The 19,103-nt window shown below is 36.2% G+C and overlaps 1 protein-coding gene across 1 annotated transcript in view; it reads left to right on the forward strand.

Moving 5' to 3' along the window:
- THSD7A (thrombospondin type 1 domain containing 7A) overlaps positions 1–19,103 on the forward strand; it is a 431,097-nt gene that overhangs the window by 400,465 nt on the left and 11,529 nt on the right. Inside the window, exons 17-23 of the mRNA XM_039216623.1 lie at positions 2,140–2,293; positions 3,945–4,089; positions 5,447–5,562; positions 9,391–9,508; positions 9,739–9,884; positions 10,625–10,799; positions 15,163–15,336. Coding sequence (XP_039072554.1) covers positions 2,140–2,293; positions 3,945–4,089; positions 5,447–5,562; positions 9,391–9,508; positions 9,739–9,884; positions 10,625–10,799; positions 15,163–15,336 — 1,028 coding nt within the window. The remainder of the gene's footprint in view (positions 1–2,139; positions 2,294–3,944; positions 4,090–5,446; positions 5,563–9,390; positions 9,509–9,738; positions 9,885–10,624; positions 10,800–15,162; positions 15,337–19,103) is intronic.

Below are 19,103 nucleotides of genomic sequence, written 5' to 3' on the forward strand. Positions count from 1 at the left end.
TTTTGAATTCTCTGCCTCCTTATTGTCACATCGTGGTGGGCTGTTGGCCTCACTCATTGCCTCCATCTTGGTTCTGCACTATTTTATTTCTAATAAAGTTCAATTTTCTCACCGCATAATTCTATCTCCTATGGAAGCAAGAAAGGCCAAGAATTTGATGAATGAAAATACACTTAAAGTGCTTTCCTTTGTGCTTAAAACTTGATCCAAATATTTATTCTGTACTCTAGAGTGATTTTTAAAACTGATTAATGCCAGATGAAGTAAATAAAACATAACTAATGTCAACAAGAAGGGCTTTTTAGCAATTGTGGCACATTGAAATGATGTCACTCGAATATAGTCATTAAAAGTTATGTCTTAGAAAAATAGCGATATGAAAAGATGTCCATAATGTATTTCTAATTTTTTTCTTAAATGGCACAAAATTGTAGGTAAAGTTTGTTCCTATTTTGTGAGTCTGTTAAGAATGCTTTTCTCTGAGTGATAGAATCATGTGAATTTTTTTTGTTTCTTCAGACTTTCCTAAACTGAATAAATTACCTACAAAATAAAAAATTAAAGGAGAAAAGCCTGTGAAAATGTAGTTTTATGTATATAAGTACTTAATCGAGTATTGAACATCTGTCCTTAACTCTGGATCAATAGGTAATTTTGCAAGTTAATCCTTGCTCAGTGTCAGTGCCTACCATGAATTCAATCTTTTCTTAGCAGCAAATCCAACTTTTGAGCATTAAACTCTGCTCTGTATCCTCTCAAAGCTGCTGTCAACAGAACATTTTTCAATGGCATTGAAGATAGAACTTTTTCCTGGGAAACTAAAATTCTCCCAAAGAAATGCATAACTTTTTCTTCAATGATGAAATCAAATAAATATCTACCTTTGAATGCTTTTGTGGTTTTCTATTTTTATCAAGTAATCCAAAAAAAATGCAGAGGTGCTATCGTATGAGTATTTTTTCAGACTACAAATCCAATTAAGACATGACCAACAGCAGTTTTCCAGCCATTAAATGCATCCCACAGGAAAACGACATTCCTCTTAAATTGGGCAGCACTATATAGAAAGGCATTTCTGCAGAAGAGGTTTGTGAAAATGCAATGTTCCCAGATTGTAAATCCCTGGGAAAGGTGAGATTCCAGGTATAATTGATAATGTAATTTAACCAACAGTGTAAAACATTGCAATGGGTTTGAGAGGCTTAAGAACTCAAGCCTGCCTTTTTAGATCCAGCAATGCATTTTCTTCCCAAACCCATTAATCGGGTTGACCTTCTCTGAGTTATACATGAGGGATAAAGTTTTTCTCTTCTACTAGAACAGTGCCTGGAGAGATTATTAATGATGGTAAGAGTCAAGTCTAATACTAGCCACGTTAATTAGATCCTCAGATGAGTAAAGAAGACTTCCATGACTGCTTACAAAAGAATAAAACATAATAAAATATTTGAATTGGTTCTGTTAAAAAGAAAACTAATACTTAAAAAGGTCAAGATATAGGATGATTGAAACAACCACATTTGGAGAATGTGTGCTATTATTGTTACCACTATAATTATGTTTTCACTTTTGGCTTTCTTTTAAAGTTATCAGCATATAGGAGGCTAAAATTACAAAACAACTTGATAAGTGGCATCAGTTACTTTTGAAAATACCTAATGAAGCCTCTCACTAGGAAAGCTCAGGGTGCCTCTTCTTTCATCACATACGAATCTACCTTCTCTGTGGACTGTACCATTTTCTTCTGAAGAAAAAAGTGCATTATATTCCATAATTACAACCCCTCTCTGAATCTCTGTGGACCCTTCCTCATTAGATGCTACATCATCGATGAGTGTAAAAGACTCCCTCCTCTCAGAGGAAGACATACAGAGTTTATAATACACACACTGGCTGTAATTATAAAAGACTATAATGACACAAGTGTGGATGTTATATCATACTGAAGGTCTGCATGTATTTATGGGAGACAGAGGTTCTTTCATGTTTTTATGTCTGGAGAATTCAATTTATTAAATGCAAACCTTCCCACCTCCCCATGCCATAATGATGTCTTAGGAAGAACCATCTATCTTATGGCTTGGCCATTGTTCTAATTGTCCTGGTTCCTTCACTGAGTAGGTGTGTGTTTTCTTGTAGATGCATGCAGAACACGGCGGATGGCCCTTCTGACCATGTAGAAGATTACCTCTGTGACCCAGAAGAGATGCCCCTGGGCTCTAGAGAGTGTAAATTACCATGTCCTGAGGATTGTGTGATATCTGAATGGGGTCCTTGGACCCGCTGCACTTTGGTAAGATGATGAACCATTTATCAATATAGAGTTTACTCAATTTTTTACCACGAAAGCTTCAGAGCTAAGAAAATTATAATTATGAAGGTACCAAATTAGTTATGAAAGCAAGGTTGTTTTCTCGGCTACTTCATTCTATGACTGTGCCATTTAAAGTCAGCAGTGTTTTGTCTCACACTAGAACAGCTTGACTTCTTGCAAGCTTTATGCCTTCTCCCATCCTCCTAGACCCACACAAAATGCCTTCAGATTGGTTTATAAATACACAACATGTTAAAAACTGCAGTGATGATAATGACTCCCTCCAGGTAAAGGGAAAAAAGAATGAAGCTCTAGTAAAGGTACTTTAATGGTGTCAGGTTATTGTCATCCCTTGCTTTTTGCCCAGTCTATTTTATTTAAATTGCCAGAATAATCTTTCACACAGTGGGGGTACTGCAGCAGGGGTATTTACACTAAAACGCAAAAGATCCTGGCAAGAAAGGGAATCGAAAGAAGAAAGCTGTGTGTCAGTGAATCACTTTCCACACACTGACTCCATGTCTCCGTGGGCCTGGAAAGCCAGCTGAGACTTTCAAATCACAAAAAGCTTCTAGATTTCAACAGCCCTTAGGGGCTCTTCCACGGGACCCTGAGAAGAGTCATTTGAAACAGAACTGGCTGAGCATGTAGGAAATTGGGCTTAGCCCAGGCTCCTCTGTAAAGCTGCACATTTCAAAATAGCATCAAAAGCACAGGAAGAATACATCTAATGTGGAATTATTTTGCTGAAATACAATATAAGATAGTTTCAGAGAATTTGTGATGCAGGTTTTCAAAGTGAAATTAATTTTCTATCTCAGTGTTAACATTATTAAAGGTGCTGATTAACAGCCAGCTGATAGAGCAGGGGCCAAACAGGGCTGCCAGTTGATTTGGATACAGGTTAAATAGCAACAAAGAATCAGCTCTTTTACAAGAGTATGCAAATGATTTTCTCTTCTAATTCCATAGCTTCAGATCTGAAGTTCCTGTACTTAGAAACCAGATGTTTTTAGAACAAGACTGTGCCAGTAAGCAGAATGGCAAGCTAGTCTTTTTTAACTGCTGAATTATGTTTGTGGGCATGTGTGTATGTGCCCATTAGGGGGAAAAAAAAGGTCACTAAAAGGTAGTTACTTAAAATCACCCTTAAAATGAGTTTTCAGGTCTAGGAAACTAAGATAGATAGATAGATAGATAGATAGATAGATAGATAGATAGATAGATAGATAGATAGATGGATGATAGACTTCTGTATTCGTGATCTACAATAACGAATATGTTAAATCACCCTTAAAATGGTTTTTAAGGTCCAAGAAACTATATTAGATAAATTCATTGATTATAACTTCTGTATTAGTGATCTATAATAATTAATATAATCATGTGTGTGTTTATGTATGTGTGATGGGATGTATCGATTGGTATTTGACACACAGACTCTTAAGCCTCTTAGAGCTAGATGGGACATCAGAAACTCATCTAACCCTTGATTTTATAGACAGTGAAACTGAGGTGTAATGAGAGTGGCCCCAAAATCCTAACTTCTGCTCCAGTGCTCTCCCTCATAGATTAGCTCTTGTGTGGCTGGGGAGTCACCATTCTGAGGAGTTGTATTATTCTTTGTCAGCCTTGCAATCAGAGCAGTTTCCGGCAAAGGTCAGCTGATCCCATCAGACAACCTGCTGATGAAGGAAGAGCCTGCCCTAATGCTGTTGAGAAGGAACCTTGTAACCTAAACAAAAACTGCTTCCACTATGATTATAATGTAACAGGTACGTGCATAGTCATCTCATCACAGAGTTAAAGGCCAAATCCTGTGCCTTTCAGCTCAGCAGTATTCCCGTAAGTATTGTCCATCTCCATCTGGGTCCCTTTTGGACATGCTTCTTACTTTCCCAGAGATAATTCTTTATTCAATGACAGAAATATGTATCTATTTTTTAATAAACATCAGGATAGACAGAGAATGAAAATAGCATACAAACATTAAGGTAGATTGTGAATAGTCTAAATGATCCTGTTGAAGACATCCTCCCACTTAGGGAATGTGCAAGTAAAAGATATATATCTTTCCCATAAGTATCAGGTTTATTGAAAGATGTCTTTCTTCTTCAGAAGATGGTTAATCCCTATAACATACTGGGATAGCATTTCTTTGTGTGGGGGGCAGTTTATAAGCATGATTAGTCTGATGTAAAAATGTCAGCAATCTTAAGCTTCCAAAAACCATATGAAGAAGCTACAAACATTTCAGTATTATCAAAGGTACAGATGAAATAGGACGAATTGTTTTTTTCAGAAGAAAAGACTTACGTCCATTTTTTCCATAAACTTCATCTCATACCATCAAGGTGCAAAATTCTAGGAAAGAAGTGAATGTATTGGTTTATCTGATGTAAGGCAACACTGAAGCTTATTTTGGAATTTTTCCCAGGTAATTTTCCCACTGAAACAAACTCCAAACATTGTGCGGTAACACACAGCAGCCAGACTGGCTTTTTGTCTCCTTAGGTTTTTCTCTTCTCATCTGATACAAAGATGTCACAGTTCTCTGGGACGTGCGATGCTACCCTGGAAAGAAAGACTGAAAGCGTTATTTTGCAAAAGACATGAAATAAAAGAATTAAATAGATATGGCCAAAGTGATTTTGAAATAAATAGGTGCATATTTTAAAACATTCTAAGTATGGACGGCACATGAAACAGTGTTCTCTTTGAATATAACTGCACAGTTCAAGTACCACCCGTTAAAATTATGAATTGTTTTTGCTAAACTAAAAACAACGTTGAAATTTAAATTTCTACTTTCATTAGGAAAAAAAAGTTTTTAAGTGACATTTGATCTGTAGGCCGAAGCCGGTTTCACACTATGACCAAACGGCTAGCTGTCAGGATTGTCAAGTAGACATCTGCCTTCAAGAATAATCCCTATAGCTATGTGCAACCCTAGCAGTTCCATTTGACTCTTGATATGTTCAGAGCCGGGACCCATATGCTCTGCATGTCGGATGATTGATTGTGGGGCTTAGGAAGCAGTTGTGAATTAAATATGGGATTCAGGTCATCAGAGTTTCATTTGAAATCTGTTTCATACATGGCCTTCTGTCTGATGGGCCCCCTTCCTTTCAGACTGGAGCACGTGTCAGCTGAGTGAGAAGGCAGTTTGTGGAAATGGCATTAAAACAAGGATGCTGGATTGTGTTCGAAGTGACGGCAAGTCGGTTGACCTGAAATATTGTGAAGAGGTGAGGGGATACTGTTACATCTTTGCGAGTAAATTCTTCCCTAGTAATTTCAATTCATGCTGAGCCAAGTGACCTGTGCTCAGTGCAGCTCATTGCCAGCAGATGTTTTTCTGTACTATTCAGAGGCTGTTAAGCACCCTCTTGAAAAGAAACACTGTCCAACTACTGATTTCTACACATAATTTCCTGTATTTTGTTCTGCTTGGAGCCCAAAGGTATGCTAATTAGCCTATTTGGAAAGAAATGCTTGGGGAACAATAAGTAATCAAGGTGAATAAAGGCAATAAATCTTAATCAGACTACTCATCTTTTGTAATTTCATGTGAATTTTGTGTTGCCTGGGACACCTGCCAAGAGCCATCATTTATTCTCTCTGTTGCTAAACATTGATCGCATGTGGTTTGGTAGCAGATTTTGATATTAGGATCTAATATCCAGCTGTGAGAATCTAAGTACTCAGGTCTGGGTAAGAGAGAGCTTGAAATTCAAACAAAGGAATGAAGCCTGCCTTTAGATCTTTGAGGTACAGAGAATTGTAACTGTTAATTTTCCAATTTATAAAAGTAATGTCATCATTTCTAGCTATGACCTGATGAAATGTGGGGAAACATAGTTGTTGGCCTCTCTTTTCCTGAAGCTACATTTTGTGTTGTAATTATTTTGTCCAGCTGCCATACCAAAAGCGTCCCCACATTCCTGACAGGTTTTAACTCCTCCTGCATCTAAACCCCACTGGGTTAAACATGAACCAAGATGAGTAGGAGCCTCAATTGATCTTGAACACATAGAGAGGAGCTTATAACCTCCTTAGAATTCAGTAGACATGGTGACCGTGACTTCTGCCTATACATCCTGGGGGCTATATAAGCCCATGGTAAATTATTCCAACTACTAAGAAAAAACTGAGATGGAGATAATATCAATCCACTTGATATCTTTCTCTTGTGAACCCAACAACATCTTTTTACCGGTCCATGGGAGGAGAGCTACCAAATGTGCTGAAAACAAGTTGTTTAGTTAATAAATTCTGCCCACTACCATCTTATAACACAATTTAGTGTACTCATACTTTAATTATAAATTTTATACCTGATATAATTTGGTTCTGAAACTAGTAACATCAAAGTAATGTAACCATTATAAAAAATAACATTAGTATTAATGAACATTATTATAGTCATATGCTGGCTAGAGAGCTTTGATCTACTTCCAGCTGATTAATATATCTCCTTTTTTCTATAAATGTTCATATAAGTGTCCTCCTGGATCAGAATAAAGTATACAATAAATAGCTGAGAGCTTTGTGAAAGCTGGCCTGAAATCATACAAAACCAATTAAAAACTATGTGACTACAAAACAGAGGTAGAAATAGAGATCTTTATTTCTTAGATGAAATGTGAGTAAAACCGTGAGACATAACTGTTATCTTAATTATCCAAGAGCCTAGATAAATTTACTTTTATGCATTAATGTTATAATGTTTGAATACTGTGATGACAATTATGGATTCAAATCATAACATTGTGGTAATCACTGTCTTTAGGAAGAACAGTGCTACTCTCTGCAGGAATTGGAATAAACAACTCCTATCCCATTTTATCCATCCCCATGGATGCAGCAGTATTAAATAATAGCCCTGAGAAAAGCTGGCTGCCTTTTTAAATAATGGATTGATTGCCTACCTACTAATACATGTACAAACCCTGCATTCACAACAACAGCAGTAGCTAACTCTTGCTGTTTCCCTAACAGCCAGAGAGAATTATGCCCTTCCTACCCAACAAAGGGGACACTTAGGGTTAAACCTATCTAGCACTTACATAGCATTTTTTCCTTTGATGTTTCTCAGACATTTATTCGTCCAATACCTAGTAATTGGTTTCTCCTTTCCTATCCTTTGATCCCTGAACAGGTTTATTTTCATTTAGTTAGACACATATGTTTAGATAAATGAGAGAGTAAGAGAAGAAAAAAAGAGGAACAATAAATGTAAGAAAAAAAATAGTAGACTGTTAAAATACCTTACCACTGGATACCAAAAAGATCTATAAACAGACACCCTTTTCAGTTCTGCAGTGAAATAAGTCTGTAGTAGTTGAATTCTGTGATTCAAACCCTCTCTCCATGCAACTATTATCTACCTTAAATGTTACACATTCTTATTAGCATACAATTGCCTCGTCTCCTTTCTCCAACCTCTCATGATTTAAGTGACTTTAATTAAGCGATATGATAAAAAGTGTTCATACCAAATCCTCAGCTCTGTCAAGTATTCCTGGTGAAGAATATAACAGGAATGCCTGGAGAGATGTGTAGCATACAATCATTGATCTGATCCTCTCTCAGAGGATAACTTAGAGCCAAGAGCTATATTTGAACCACAATATATTTCTTTTGCTATCTTTCGCTATATACAATAGACACTATAAACTTCTCTTTCATGCAAAAATTTTTAAAAGATCTTAAAAATCCCAAGGATTAAAATAAACAAAGCAAAACAAAAACCTGTACTCTCCTAACAAGCTCTTAAGCACTTCTATTTTCATACCACTTTGTACCTTGGACTTTTTAACTGTTCGTATATAAAAGTAAGTGAGTTTGAAATCTCATATTTTAAAAGTAGAGTGCTTACACAAGTAAGGAACTAAATGACTATAAAATGTCACAATATGAGAATCTAATGAGAGGGTAACCAAAATAAGTGAATTATACCTCAGTCAGTGCTAGATCACTTTTAGAAAAGAAAATCTCTGTAAAAAATAAATGTGTATAAAGTATTTATAATCAAAAAATTCTGGTGACCCATATTTCCTTTTGAGAGAGATAACATACTTAACAACTAATATTATATACTAATTATTTCAATGTTATATTATTAGTTTTTGAGTGACAATTTGTCCTTGAAACCTTTTGTCTTTCAGTTTAACATGACACATAAAAAAAATAATATCCCAAAGATACAATTATAAATCAATAGATTGCTGATATTCTTGGTTTTTATCTAATGGGAAATAGCCATCCTTACACCTATCTCATTCCTCCTTTAGGGAAATTAAACCAATTTAGAGACTAAATCTACTTTTTTTCATTGCTTATTTAAAAAGTGCAACAACAGAGGCTCCTGAGTGGTTCAGTTGATTAAGTGCCTGACTCTTGATTTTGGCTCTAGTCATGATCTCACAGTTGTGAGATCAAGCCCTGCACCGGGCTCTGGGCTGGGCATGGAACCTACCTAAGATTCTCTCTCTCCCTCTACCTTTGCCCCTCTCCAACTCTGTCTCAATTTTTTTCTTCTTCTTCTTTTTTTTTTTTTTTTAAATTTAGGAGCTCAAGGGTAGCTCAGTTAACCATCTGACTTGATTTCAGCTCAGGTCATGATCTCACAGTGTGTGAGATTGAGCCCCATGTAGGGCTTCACACTGAGAGCACAGAGCCTGCCTAGGATTCTTTCTCTTTCTCTGCCTCTCCCCAAATCACATATGCCCACTTCCTCAAAATACGTAAACTTTCAAAAAAAAAATGATATCATTGGCTAAAAATTTAAATTTTTTTTTAATTTGAAAAGTTCAACAGTGTATATGGAGTAAATGGGCTCCTCCATTCATCCTGTGCCCTTCATTTCCACTCTCCTGGGAACAACTTCATAGTCTTAAGTTTGGATGTTTGTCCTCCAGATATCATTTTACTTTATTATTCATCTTGTTTATTCTTCCTCTTTTCTCCTCCCCACTAATATTTTCGTCTTCCTCCCATCCTTCCTCTAATGATTAGACACATCGTGCCATGCTTCTAGGTCAGTACAAACAGATCTACCTCTTTCTTTTCAGCTTGGCCTGGAAAAGAACTGGCAGATGAACACATCCTGCATGGTGGAATGTCCTATAAACTGTCAGCTTTCCGACTGGTCTCCTTGGTCAGAATGTTCTCAAACATGTGGCCTCTCAGGTTTGTTTGTACCTTCATTAGCATTAGACTAATAGTCAAGGAATATGAAATCTCATTCTTGCTTTAAGTCTTACCAGATAATTTTCATCAATGTCTTTCCTTTCAAAATGTCTGAGACTTACTTGTCCCTTGGATCTCCTCAGATCATCACAGAAATGTCTGTGATGCCTTCTCTCAAGATAGATGCTTGCACACATATATCACTTAGCATCACTTTGTATCTCCTAAAGGAAAAATGATCCGAAGACGAACAGTGACTCAGCCCTTTCAGGGTGATGGACGACCATGCCCTGCCCTGATGGAACAGTCCAAGCCTTGCCCAGTGAAGCCCTGTTATCAATGGCAATATGGCCAGTGGTCTCCATGCCAAGTACAGGTAACCAAATCTCAAGAAGTTGTGTAGAGGCACGACTGGGTGGCTCAGTCAATTAAGCGTCTGTTTCTTGATCTCACATCAGGTCTTGATCTCAAGATCCTGAGTTTAAGCCCCACACTGGCCCATGCTTGGCCTGGAGCCTACTTAAAAGGGGGAGGGGCACCTGGGTGGCTCATTCAGTTGAGCATCTGACTCTTGATTTCAGCTCCCGTCTTAATCTCAAGGTCATAGAATAGAGTCCTGTGTCTGACTCTGCTCCGAGTGTGGAACCTGCTTAAGATTCTCTCTCCCTTTTCCCCTCTTCCACACTCACACTCTTAAAAAAAATAAAATAAAATAAAGTTGTATAGGGATGTGCTATTTATCTGTAGAGATTTAACTTCAGAAATGTTTTTCAGAACTTACAGATGGCATGTAAGTTCTCTTAAAGATCTTAGGTGCCTTGCCATTTCATAACTGTTAAATTAGTTTTGATAACCAGCAGTCCCTGTCCTGTGTGTTTACAATCATTTGGAGACAGATTCATTTTAATGAAAATTTATTTGCCTGTCTTTGACTAGAAAACAAATAAATTGTTCATTGTATACTTATGGCTAGTTCCTATAGGACTTCTTCTCTAGGGTTTCAAATGCTTCTTTAACTGCTCATAAATCAAGATCAATGGTGCAGAGATGACTGAAAGTGATGAGCTTGCTAATGAATTTTCTTTTCCTAATTAGCTATTTCTTTCTGCATTCCAGGATGCCCAGTGTGGTGAAGGGACCAGAACAAGGAACATTTCTTGTGTAGTGAGTGATGGGTCAGCTGATGATTTCAGCAAAGTGGTGGATGAAGAATTCTGTACTGACATTGAACCCATTATAGATGGCAATAAAAAAATGGTTCTCGAGGAGACCTGCACCCAGCCTTGCCCAGGTAACAAGAGCAAAATGGACTTCATAGTTGGGTCATTTCTTACCAGACCTAGGGTAGAGAAGCAGTTGCATAGATAGTCTAAGTTAAGGCATATCAGCAAGTCTTCTCATTCACTAGTATCTGTGTCAACAACTGGATACATAGCATGGAAGAAGGGGTTGTTACTTGCTGCCTTGTTACTGCCAACTCAGGATGAAGTCCAGGTCTCCCATGTGGCCTGTGCTGCCACCTACCCACCTGGAATTTTAACACCTGCAGGGGATGGCAGGTAGGGCCCTAGACTCCTGCTTGACAGGGAAAGTATGAAAGGGAATTTGCATGTATTTAGGATTTCCAGGAGAGAGAGAAGTAGGGTTTTAACACCGACTAGCTAACAAAAGATCCAAGTCCTATAATGAAAACTTACTCTGGGTCCTGAAAAGAATCAACAACAAATTCATACCTAGATACACTGTAGTTAAAACATAAAATGTAGAAAAATAGAGAACTAGTAAAATATTCAGAAAGAAAAAAAAAGAATTCTTGCAATTGGAAGACAACCAATTAGAATTACAATAGAATTCTTCTTACTTACAATCAAAGTCTGAAGACATTGGAATATGTGCACAGTAGATGGAAAATAGTCCTTTCCCCAGATAAATAAATCATTCAAAAGTAAGAAAAATCATGAAAGAATACTGAAAGAAATTATCACCAATTCAAAGTTGGACACAATGGGTTCATGCAGTAAAATGTGGAAAGCAAATATATATCAAATAGTTTAGAAATAGTTGGAAGACAGTGATAAGCTAATATTTAGGAAGTTGGCCTTGGTGAGGAGAACATTAGGGTAGATTGAAGGGCAAAATAAGCTCAATGTCAAGCATGAGCTTAAGGCTTTGAGAAAGATCAGGGCAACAATTTATTAGTAGAGCAGAGAAGAATAAGATTGGAAGTAAATTGCCTGTAATGCACCCTCAGTAAAAGTTTTTATTCTCTCACTTTGCTTATAATAATGAGAAGAAAAAAATTGACCTCTTTAAGGAATGCGTTGTTTCGAATAAGATCCCCCAAAAAATAAAAATAATGATTTGGCAAAGAAATTTTGATTGGAGACAAAAATAGACTACCTAAATAAAAAAGTGACAGTTTAAGAAAATTTTAAAGACAGAGGACCTATTTGCAAAATTTTATTTTAATGGAATGAAGTCTCTAAATGCTATAAAAACCTGACAACATGGGTTGCTCCATCTCTCATCAGTGTATTCATTCTTAAGTAAATCATTTGAGGTGATAATATTGGCAATTTCTATTGTTTATTAAGATGAACTGAATAAAATTAAAACAGAGCAGTAAAGTAAAATAAGCCCTGATACTTTAAATGATATGTTAGACTTTGAGACATTTCTCACAACTGTAACAACAGTCTTTGTATGTACTGATAGTTTCATATACTTCAAATGAAGAAAGATCTTTTCTAAAATCTTACTTTCTAGACTTAGACTAAGTGTTGATTCTTAGACATTCCCACACCTGCTAATAACCTATTCCTGATCCAACAATTCCCTGACTTCATTTCCTGCCGCCCCCGAACTGGACTGATTTCAGTCCATATTCTCACACACAATTCAATTTAATAAAATCATTTTGCTTCATAGCAGACTGAGGTTGAGGCTTTGGCAGCAGGTAAGGGATCTGGGCAGAGCCAAGGACTGAAACTTCAGGCTTTGATGTGCTGATTGGCCACATAGTCCAAAGGCACCAAACCTACAAGTTGGAAGGCCTAGCTATTCCAGAGGCAAACCTCCAGTGCCATTAATGGGATTATTGTGACATCCACAACACAAAGCTGCAGTAGCCTCCTTGCCAGGATTGGTGTGTGCTTTCCTGTGGAGTTTCTGCACTTGTTTTCTTAGACTTCCTGCAGCATAATCACCCTCTCACGTGACTATTATAATCAAGTGTTACTGGGGGCTAGGCCCAGCGCTCAAGACTGGAGATACATTTCAGAGACAAATATACCCTGTCCTCACTGCATTTAACTTCTAATGAAAGAGACAGTTGCTAGTCTAATAGTAACATAAACACAAAATTGAAATTTGTCCTAAGTGACGCACAGGAAAACAAAATCCCACAATAACATACAACAGGACAAACGCACCATGCTGATTAAATCTATGAACATAAGAGGAGGCTGCTCTTCTAAGTTACCATCTCTACATCTCATTTGCTAGTTTTTTTCCAATAATGGGTTTTGAAAACTAGCAATATATGAGCTAATAAGCTTTAAAGTCATTTTATATACTTGTCCTATCTTTTGCAGGCATAGTGTGGCTTATTATTATAATGGTTTGTATGGTCAAAGCACAAAAGTATGTTTAGTACAAGCCGATGTCTCACTGTCATTTGCTGTTATTCAGTCTTTAAAGCCCGATATAGATTCTTTCGGGGTGATGATTATATAATTCACAGAGAAATATAAAAGATTTATTGAGTTTTGTTTTAAAATATACTATGTCATACTCTGGTTTCTCTTCAGATTGCATAAATCTTTTGCCTTTTAAAATACACTATGTCAAGTGATATAAGCAGAGATAAAGCCTACCAGTAAAAGGAAAAAAAAGGTTTTATTTTCATGTCGTTTGCAGTCACTGGGGTGCAGTTATATTACCTTTATCCTGAGAGGACTGCTTAAAATTTTAATAGTTATTCCTACGTGATTAAAAACTGAGTAACCCAAACATATTTAAACATGCTTCTTAGTTTCTTTTTCCTTAACATTTCTAAAATTTACTAGAATCTTCTGCACTTCAGGATGACATTGAATATTAATGACATATTATAATAAAGGTCTGCAAAAATCACTCCACTTTACTATTATACATATATCTGATAGTCAGTTATTCACGTCTGGCCAAGATTTCTTAATTATAACACAAGACATGTTTTCATTAATCAGATCTCCAGGCAACTTTGTGCTAATATTAGACATCTTCAGCATAATACAAGGCAGTATGAATTATGCATGTGGTATGGCTGGAATAATTAAATGATAAGAATCCCTATGGATTTGTGTCTATCATAATTTACTATATCCTCTGTACAGTATCACCAGTCAGTCCTGAAGAATGGATGGGTATACAGGCAAGATATATTTCATTAAATTCTCCTTATTCTCCACATGGTCAAAGATGTTGACCACATGACACACCAGGGCCCAGTAATTCCACTGTAGGTATACACCCAATAGAAATGCATATTTAAGTTTAAAGACTCACACTAAGATGTTCACAACAGCTGCATTCATAATAGAAAAAATGTACAACTGTCCACCTGTCCATCAATAGAATGGTATCTAAGTTAAGATACATACAATGGAGTAAAATACAGCAGTGCAACTACATAAATACATGTGGATCTTACAAATGTAAATGAGTGAAATAATTATTGTTTTACAGATACAGATGGTATGATACTATATATAACACAAGAAGGGTTTCTGAAGTTCTGAGAATGCCCTGTTGCTTGATTTGGGCATTGGCTGCAGGGTTATAAGATCAGACTGAAAATTTGAACTTTTTTAATATGTGATCATTTTTCATGTATATTCTTCTTCAGTAGGTAATTGAAAAAATGGCCAGTATCTACATTTAAGATATAGGTCAGATAAAGTTACAAGCATTATTCCTACTACTGCACTGCTCAGTTGGCTGGCTCACCTTCACACCTCTGGCAAGAAAAAAAAATAGGAAAAAATATAATTGCCAGTTTTCTCAGCCTTGCAGTTCAAGTATTTTTGGAATTATGTGTATCTACAAGATGAATTTCATGTATATTTAGATTTTCATTGGTACTACCTAGTGCTCAATAAATCTCTTTACCATAATGTCAAGGGTGGTGGTAGGTATTTTTTTTTTTATAAAATAACATTTATTTTGAGAGGGAGAGTACATGCATGAAAGAGAAAGGAGGTAGAAGGCAGAGAGAGAGAGACAGAGAGAGAAAGAGAATCCCAAGTAGGCTGCTCAGTAACAGTGCAGGGCTTGATGTGGGAGTCAAACTTATTAACCACCCTGAGATCATGACCTGAACCAAAATCTAGAGTCAGATTAACCAACTGAGCCACACAGACACCGCTAGAATAGTGGTAGGTTTTAATCAACTATTATCATTAAGAGGTGAATCATAAATTTAGGACAAGCTCCTTCAAGCCGTAGTCTATATTCAGTAACATCCACTCCAAAAATAACATTAAATACATATCTAAATCTTATAAATATCATATCACTAAAAAAACATTTCCCAGTGATGGAGAAATACAGTTACTATCCAGCTGGCTACTACTGATGGGTATGGGTATGAACCACAAATCTGTGTTTTGCAGGTGACTGTTATCTGAAGGACTGGTCTTCATGGAGCCTGTGTCAGCTAACCTGCGTGAATGGTGAGGACCTAGGCTTTGGTGGAATACAGGTCCGTTCCAGAGCTGTAATCATACAAGAACTAGAAAATCAACATCTATGCCCAGAGCAGATGTTAGAAACCAAACCATGTGATGGTGAGTGCTACAATTCATGAAATCTTTTCAATTTAGTTTCATGTCGATAGTTCTATATCTTATGCTTTTGTCTTTCTTTTCAGTAAGTAAATTTGCTAAGGTGTCATTTATGACTGAGAATTAAGAGTATGATTCTGAGTTCTAAAAACTTACAAGAAGAAAAATCTTTTCACCCTTCAAAAATTATATAGGAGATGTAAAAAATGTTTCACAGTTTTATGAGCTGCAGAAGGCTGAGATAATTAACAGCACATTATTTGGACACCAGGATAATTCTGATCATGTATGAATCGAAAAATAGCCTTTATTTAAATCAAAGGAAACAAAGAAAAGCTACAAATCCACAGCCAAGTGAGAGTTTATTATATTTTTAGAAATTGGTAAGAATTTGACATATAACACATCAACACACGTTTGTATGTCTACATGTGAATGTACACACACATACAGTCATGCACCCAATACAAACAGTACATGACATTTTCAAGAACAACAGAGTGTTAAAATGTCATAGTTTGGGAGCACAGAGGCAGTCTAAATAAAAATAAAAGAATTTATATATAGTGGAGAATATAGGTCCAACAAAGACCCTCTCCTTCCTGCTTGTGTTTGGAAACAATTAACAAGTATGACATTTAATAGCAAATAGGAGCCAAAATACTACTTTATTGAAAAGTTGGAGAAGCAAGCTTGGAATGTTAGTGAACAATGCTTAGAATAAAAGTCAAATGGGCTAGAGGTGTTAACTCAAGAATTAGATACTATTATCCACCTTGTTAGTTGAACCTTCCCTAATTTACCAACCAGATGAAACATTCCATATGTCCTAGGAGAGTGTAGGTAAGGAAATAGAGAAAAGCCAATAAATTAAATAGATCCCAAGGAAAAATTTGTTCACCCTCAAATGGCGGATAAAATTAGAAATCAGTTAACAACAATTGTGAAAGGAATCTCACCATGCACACAGCAGTAAAAACTGGAAACCACACTTCGAGAGCATTTCACAGACAGTATGTGGGATGCAGCATAAAGGTACTTAATAGAAAACGTAAAGCCTTACATGTCTAAATACGGTGGAGAAAAGATTAAAATGAGCTATGCCTTAAACTCAAGTAGAATGTATCTAATATAGAGAAACATAAATTCAATGAGATAGAAAACAAACAAGATAATCAACAACCCATAGTTGACCAAGCTAACTAAATTGACCACCTCATGGCAAAAATCAGGAAAAAGCAAAATCAATACTACAACAAAAAGGGTAGAGTTTTAAAAGTTAGGACTAGGGGTGCTTTTGTGGCACAGTTAAGGATCTGACTCTTTCTTGATCTTGGTCAGGTCATGATTTCATGGGTTTGTGAATTCAAGCCCTACTTCAGGCTGTGTCCTGATGGTGCAGAGCCTGCTTGGGGTTCTGTCTCTCCATTCTGCTCCTCCCACACTGTGCTTGCTCTCTCTCTCTCTCTCTCTCTCTCTCTCTCTCTCAAAATGGATAAACTTTATTTTTTTTTTAAATGTTTTATTTATTTATTTCGAGGAGAGAGAGAGAGAGACAGCATGAGCAGGGGAGGGTCAGAGAGAGAGGGAGTGACAGACTCAGAAACAAGCTCCAGGCTCTGAGCTGGCAGTCAGCACAGAGCCCGACGCGGGGCTCGAACCCACGAACCGCGAGATCATGACCTGAGCGAAAGTCGGACGCTTAACCGACTAAGCCACCCGGGCGCCCCTAAACTTTATTAATTTAGCCAATAAATATAAAAACTTCAAGGTAATCTAGAATTTTATTAAAATTTATCCAGAGTAATGGAGAATCTAAACTATGGATTCTGTAACTATTAAAAACCCAAATGTATCAAATATTTATTTACACATGAAACAAACTAAAATCTGAATGGCTTTGAGTTTTACCAAAATTCAATGAAACAACTGCCTTTTCTGTGAAATCTTAAAAAAAGTAAGTTGACTGGGAAAAAAGGAAAGGGAAAATCCCCCTTCAGCTCCATGAGAGTATAACTCTGACAGTAAAATTACTCAATAAGGTCTAAGGAAAATAGTTGTCAAAATCATTAAACTTTACTTTCTAACCAAATAATTAATATCATAACTAATTATGATATAATTCATAGTAACAGAAAAAAGGTCATAGAATTTTTTAATGTGTTGAAAAGATATTTATAGAATGCAACATTCACTCACAATAAAAACTTCCAAGCTAGAAGGAAATTACCTAATAAATAATTTCTACCAAAACTAACAGCATACATCATATTATTAGGGAATTATTAGAGACATTCCCTTGCTGTCAATAACAAAGCAAGGATGCTCACTATTGCCAACCTAGTAAAGAAGGTTCCAGCCAAAGCATAATCCAGAGCTTAAAATTTGAAAGCAAAGAAATAATTCACATTACTATGATTTTCACATTAAAAATTTTAACAGAAACAAATAGATAAAAATCATGATCATCTCAATACATACAGAAAAGGAATTTGACAAAACACAACATCCATTTATTATAAAAACTCAAGAAAGGGAGTCTCAACAAAGGCCATTGATGAAAAACCAACAGCTAACATCATACTCAGTAGACAAGCTCTTGGTTGTTCATCATTAAGAACAGAATTACAACAAGGAGATATCCATTCTTACCACTTTTAGTCAATGTAGTACTGGAATTCCTATACCTAGCAATCAGATAATAAAAAGAAATGGAAAGCATCCAAATTGGTAAAGAAGAAATAAAACTGTCACTGCTTGCAGAGATGTGGTATTATAAATAGAAAACCCTCCCCCCAAAAGTTATTGAAATAAATGAATGAAGTTGCAGGATACAAAATGGATGTATAGACATCTGTTGCAATTCTATATGCTAATTACAAAGTAGCAGAAAGGAAAAACTTCTTTTACATTTGCACCAAAAAGAATAAAAGACCTAGGAATAAACTTAACCAAGGAAGTTAAGACTGTACACTGAAAACAATAGGCATTGATGAGACATTGAGGACTACACAAATAAATAAGAAGGTCAGTCATGCTCATGGATTAGAAGAATGTTGTTAAAATGTTCATACTACCCAAAGCAATCTACTGACTAAATATCATGCCTATCAAAGTACCAATGGTATTTTTTCACTAAACTAGAACAAATAATCCTGAGATTTACATGGAATCACAAAAACCCTGAATAGTCAAAGCAGTCTTGAGAAAGAGCAGTGAAGCTGGAAGTAGCACAATCTCAGATTTCTAACTATACTACAAAGCTACAGTAATCTAAACTGAGTGGAAAAGGCACAGAAATAGACACCTATCTCAATGGAACTGAATAGAGTGCCCATACTTACATGGTCAGTTAATGTACTACAGAAGAGGCAAGAAGATACAATAGGGAAAAGACAGTTTCTTTAATAAATGGTACCAGGAAAATTGGACAGCTACTTGCAAAAGACTAAAACTGGACTTCTTTCTTACACCACATACAAAAATAAACTCCAAATGGATTAATGAACTAAATAGAATACCCAAAACCATAAAACTTCTACGAGAAAATATAGGCAGTAATTTGACACTGGCCTTAGCAACATTTTTCTAGATATGTCTCCTCAGGCAAGAGAAGCAAAAGCAGAAATGAACAGTTGGGACTATACCAAAATGACAAGCTTTTGCACAGAGAAGGAAACTATCAACAAAACAAAGCAACCTATTGAATGGGAAAGGTATTTGCAAATCATAAATCCAAAAACGGGTTAATATTCAGAATATATAATTTA

This window comes from Hyaena hyaena, unplaced genomic scaffold (genome assembly GCF_003009895.1).
Source record: "Hyaena hyaena isolate Hyena2069 unplaced genomic scaffold, ASM300989v1 scaffold_646, whole genome shotgun sequence".
NCBI classification, from domain to species: Eukaryota; Metazoa; Chordata; class Mammalia; order Carnivora; family Hyaenidae; genus Hyaena; species Hyaena hyaena.